General features: G+C 52.4%; 1 protein-coding gene across 1 annotated transcript in view; it reads right to left on the bottom strand.

Moving 5' to 3' along the window:
- Positions 1 to 229: 229 nt before the first annotated feature.
- Positions 230 to 5583, bottom strand: part of Irf8 (interferon regulatory factor 8) — a 23209-nt gene continuing 17855 nt past the window's right edge. The window contains exons 7-9 of the mRNA XM_005345773.2: positions 3155 to 3535; positions 2425 to 2540; positions 230 to 1985 (exon numbers count right to left, since the gene is read on the bottom strand). Of these exons, the coding sequence (XP_005345830.1) occupies positions 1809 to 1985; positions 2425 to 2540; positions 3155 to 3535 (674 nt within the window). The 3' untranslated portion in view covers positions 230 to 1808. The remainder of the gene's footprint in view (positions 1986 to 2424; positions 2541 to 3154; positions 3536 to 5583) is intronic.

The raw sequence follows: 5583 nt of genomic DNA, 5'->3' as shown, positions 1-5583 counted from the left end.
AAATCTTCAAAGTCATAGTGACTAATGCCTATGCTCCCCTCACTCAGGAGGCTGAGGCAGGAGGATTGCAATGAGTTCAAAGTCTGGGCTACAGAGTCAGGTCTTGTCTCAATTTTTTTAATCAAAAATTTTTTTAAAATCCTGGAATCTAATAAAAATTATATTCAAGAGTGGTGTTTTTTTTAAAAAAAAAGGAACAGACATCACTTTTATGAAAGAGTAATTTACTTTAATAAAGAATAAGAGCAATACTTTTTCAATGGATACAAAAATAAATATTTGGATTACAGATTCATGTGCTAGCACTCACGGAGGCAGGAGGTGACATGTGACACATTGTGACACGTGGCCAGCAGACAGACTGTCCTGGCTTCAGAAGAGATGTTCCTGGCTTTGGCCGAGGGGGAGAAGCAAGCCCCGGGTTCTGTTCACAGGCGGCACACACTCTGGCGACGGTGTCTGTTGAGCTGGCCCACTTCTGCCACCTCCACACAACAGCCATGAAGTTCTCTGTGTTCTTTGGCTTTTCTGGTTGCAAGGTGTGGCCTGCGGAGCCCCTCAGCCCTCATACTTTCCCCCACTTCTCAGAACTACAGTCAACAGGTAAAGCTTTTCCTGCCCTTCACTGTGGAATGCCGAGCACATTAAGAGGGACCCAGGCTGGTTACAAAGGCGAACAGATCCAGGAGGTCTCTCCTGTCTCCAGACAAGAGTGGATGCTCCCTTCCAATGAGCTTGGCATTGGCACCTGCTGTGCACCGATAGCTGAACTAAATCCTTGGCAGTGGCTCACTCCTACAGGAAGCGGCCCTGGAGGTGGTCCTGCGGCCCCACAGCCAGTGATTTAAATTACTTAGATACTAGACTGGATGGCCAGATTGAGGGCACAAACGGGCCTCTGTCACAGAGCCGTGCACTAAGTTTTTCACCCTGGCTTCTACTCAGCATGCTACAGCTGGGCATTCTGCCCTGTGCTGTGTAGGATATGTACCTTTCTCTGGTATGTGGGTGGGCACCTCTAAGCCTAGAGTGCAATTTGGACATTGCTTTTCACTGGGCCTTAGGGCTATATGTGGAGTGGGACAATGGAAGGGTGAGATGCCTGTGGGCGGGTCCTCTCCACAGTTCCTGGTCCTACCATGCCCCACGCAAACCCCCGCCAGCTGACACAGAGTCATGGGAATTGATGAGCCACAACCAAAATTCCACAAGCAGTATCTACACTCCTATTTATAATCTGCCCTTTACAGGAAAGGTCCAAAGTGATTGACAGCAGTCATGCAATACAAATATTGTTTTAAAAATGAAAACCATTTAGACAGGAGACAGAGGTTACCTGGGACCACCTCATTACAGAAGCTTTTTGAGAAAAAAAAAAATGTATCATCTTACTTTCTCAGCCTTCTGGCCAAAAACTAAAAGAAAAGGGCCAAATAGTAAAAAGATGCATTGTATACAAACAAGCAGAGGAAGTCACAAATCTCTACCTTCAGTCAGAAGAGGACAAAGATGGCTCTGTTGGCAGACTGATTTACCGTCAAAGGTACTCCAACATGCAGAAAGAATAGCCATTAATGGTAAAGGAAAAAACTCATTTAAAAAAATGTTTTAATCGCAGGGTTCTGGCCACAGCCTCTGCAAGCTTCCAGCATCTGCCTGAGCAGGAGCGTGTCCATGGCTGGGCTTCTTGAGGCCCCACGGGGGACACTGCCCACCCTAGTCAGGGGGATTCACATCCTTCATAATCCTGCCACTCAAAGAATCGTGACACTTGAGTCTCGGGCGAGGTGGGATGCCCGGAAAGAGGCTTAGACAGTGATCTGTTGATTTTCTCTGAAAAAGGGTCTCTGATGTGAGGCACAAATATCTGGAAACATCCGGAAGGTCTGGTCTAGCTGGGGCTCCTCCAGGGCTGGCATCAGGGAACCAGCACCACAGGTCTTGCCCGCTTCCTCCATCATCTGCCTGGCATAAAGCTGCTCCACCTGCAAGGGCCGTGTGCCAAGTCAAAAGAGGGGTAGGAGGATAATTGGGGCCTTCCTCCACCACAGTCCTCTGAGCCCCTCAGTGACGAGAAGGGGCTGGGCAGGCAGTACTCCTCACATTGCTCAAATAAGGGCTTACAAAACTGCAATCGGTCACTTAGACCTTAGGGCCACTGGACAAGTGAAGATTTTCTGAGGAGGGAGGAACAGGGGAAGGGAGGAAAGGAGAAGGAAAACACAGACAAAAAGAGCCCCAACCCGGGAAGACAGAACACAGAGGTGGCGGGAACTCTTTGCAGTCTGGTTTGCCCACCTCTGCCCCAGTCACACAGGTGAAATATTCAGTCCTTGCTGTCTCTATTCACCCTGGGATAAAGTTGGTCCCATATAAATGAGGGTGAGGCTACCTGGGCACAAGACCGAAGCCACTAACTCTCACCTGCACCAGGATGAGCTTGGAGCGCAAGGGCGCTGTGTCCGGAAACTCCTCCCCAAAGCACAGCACCACCCTGCTGTCGGGAAGGCGACTCTGCGAGGCGTAGAACTGCTGCAGTTCTGGAAGAACACAGAAACCAATGAGCCTCTGAGCTGGAGTCAGGCTCCGGGGTGAGCCTCTGAGCTGGAGTCGGGCTCCGGGCTTAGCCTCTGAGCTGGAGTCGGGCTCCGGGGTTAGCCTCTGAGCTGGAGTCGGGCTCCGGGGTGAGCCTCTGAGCTGGAGTCAGGCTCCGGGGTGAGCCTCTGAGCTGGAGTCAGGCTCCGGGGTGGGCTGCAGCGCTTGGAAAGGAACCACATGCAGCCCACAAGCCGAGGACTGGACACACAATCACGCCACCTCCCCAGGGACCCTGCCAAGGGCTTGGCTGAGGCCCTGGACTCTGCGTATCTAAGCAGCTCCCAGGCTAGGGAACAATCACGAGCTTCATTAGCTCCACACTCTGGAAAGGAAAGGCTCCAGCTCTAATATCCTGTCTACCCAAGGGAAACTGAGGCAAGGACCCCCGGGCTGCTCAGGGAGACTGTGCAGGTCAGGCTTCAAAGGGTTCCCCAGCTATACCATCGCCAAAGCCCTCAACCCCTGAGGAGTGAACTCAGTCCATGATGCAGGAGGCACAGGGTTGGAGGTGGGTGTGAACTCTAAGGCAAGGGCAGCCAGATGACTCAGTACTGACCTCTGAAGAACTGGTTGGTGTCAAAGACCTGCACCACCTCATCCCGCTCCAGCTTGTTGGGCCTGCCCTTGGACACCACCGCGTTGCCGCTGCAGAACACACGGCCCTGGCACAGGCGCTTCACAAACACACCCTTGCGGTTGCTGTGCAGGAGCACACCACGCTCCAGGTGCCCAAACAACTTCCGGGTCACCTGCCTCTGCCGCTCACTGGGGATGATGTCAGCTGTCGGGAAGCACACCGGCTCCAGGCCATCCGGCCCATACATCTTGGGAAGGCCCGGCTGGCTCAGGGATAGGCGGCAGCCCTCGGGGCAGGTGGTAGTAGCCTGGCCCACATGCTTGCCCCCATAGTAGAAGCTGATCAGCATCTGGGAGAAGGCTGTTGGGGGATGAGAACACAGGGCAGTCAGGGGCCTGGGAAGAGGGGGAGCCCCAGGCCCTCCTTTCCAAAGGCCCAGAGTCTCTTTTCCCCTTCCAAGTGGTGTTTGCTTGTGATCCCAGCACCTGAGTGACAGAGAAAGGCCAATGCTAAGGCTGACTGGCCAGCCAGTCTCTCCTACTTGGTAAGATCCAAGCCAGTGTGGGAGTCCCTGTCTCAAAAAATAAGATGGACGGTATCCAAGAAATGATACCTAAGACCGGCCTCTGGCCTACACACATACACACACACACACACATGCATTCATGCACACACACACGAACCTGTATTCATGCACAAACACACACGAACATGCATTCATGCACACACACATGAACCTGCATTCATGCACACACACACAAACATGTATTCATGCACACACACACATGAACCTGTATTCATGCACACATACTCATGAACCTGCATTCATGCACACACACACACGACCATGCATTCATGCACACACACTCATGAACCTGCATTCATGCACACACACAAGAACATGCATTCATGCACACACACATTCATATTCACATGCATCTGCACTCACAGGAACACACACATGTGAACTTATACACTCGATCTAGGAAGACCTGGGAACTGTGCCAAGTTCAGGCCATTTAGGCATTGCCTGTGTAATGTCCCATGAAGTGCCCTGTGGCTCTGCTTCCCTTGTCACCCTGGACTCGGTGGCCTTTATTCAAGATGGGAAGGCACACCACCTATGAAGGTGACCATCACAATACCATCTTCCCAACACACTGTGACCTGGGGTTCCCTGGATTCGGGTGGAAACCTCTGCAAAATCCTGCACATAGCCTGTCCTCCGGGAAGTGCTCTGTCTGGGAGCTACCCAGGGGGGAACTGTGACGGACAGGCTACATCTCCACCATCCCTTCACTCTGTCACCTCAAGAACTAGAGTGCCATTCAGAGCAGGGACGACTACCTCACACATGCAAGGTCCTGGGTTACACCCTCAGCACCACAAGTGCAAACCAATCAATAAACAGAATTTAAAAGAAAGAGAAGAACTTCAGTTTGGCACCAACAGACCATAATAATCCCAAGAGCCATGAGGCTGGAAATTTATCAGCGCTGTATTTTGCTTTTGTTGGCTTCAGCCTCTGGCTTCCTGTATAAGAGGTGTTGCTGGTGTCCTCTTACAGGCAAGAGCAGCAGCATTCCAGATAAACTTAAGAGTGAAGAGACAAGAAACATACACCGCAGAGGGCTCAGCAGGCCCTGAATGACAGCCAGCATGGAGGCGGGGCTCCAATGCTGGGAGCTAGACAAACCCTGAGCTACTGTAGGAATAAAGAGAAGAGCCCAGAGCTAAGAGCTGGAGATGCTCTGTAGCTGCTCTAAACAGAGTTTTCTTTCCACCAACAGCAGCCTGAGGTGTCCTAGGCTTCTCAGCAGCCCAGGCTTCCCTCTGGAGCCACAGAAACTGAGAGCTCCCCAAACCTATAGTGTCCTGGAGCTGTGCGGTCACCAGCAGCACCGCTGGGAGGGCCTGTGTGAGTAACACATGCCGCTGGGGCCAACACTGCTGTGCATCTGGAACACTCGGACCCTTCCCTAGGGTCTATCCGCTAGAGCGCCCACCGCTGTCCACAGACTCTGTCATCCCCAGCTGCCACTACATCATGTTCTAGAGTCACCTGAGGAAAGCAAGCTGTTTGGGTTCAGGTCATCAAGCTCACATTTGGGGAAACTGAGGGCCAAATCGACCTGGTCAGCAATTCAGTGGTAGTACCAGTGCACCTACGCCTCGCTCCCTGCACTCCCCACCAGCCAGGTGAGGACCCTCTGTGTCTGCATCACCAACAAACTGACACATTCCCTCTGCACCCTGGGACAACTGAGGACTTCATTCTGAGTGAATGGAGACTCAGCATTGCATCTGCCTCTTACACTGTGTCCTGTGCCCACACTGTGTCCTGCACCCACACTGTGTCCTGCGCCCACACTGTGCCCTGTGCCCACACTGTGTCCTGTGCCCACACT

Source organism: Microtus ochrogaster, chromosome 4, assembly GCF_000317375.1.
Source record: "Microtus ochrogaster isolate Prairie Vole_2 chromosome 4, MicOch1.0, whole genome shotgun sequence".
Taxonomy (NCBI): Eukaryota; Metazoa; Chordata; class Mammalia; order Rodentia; family Cricetidae; genus Microtus; species Microtus ochrogaster.
This window is presented reverse-complemented; position numbering and strand designations above follow the sequence as displayed.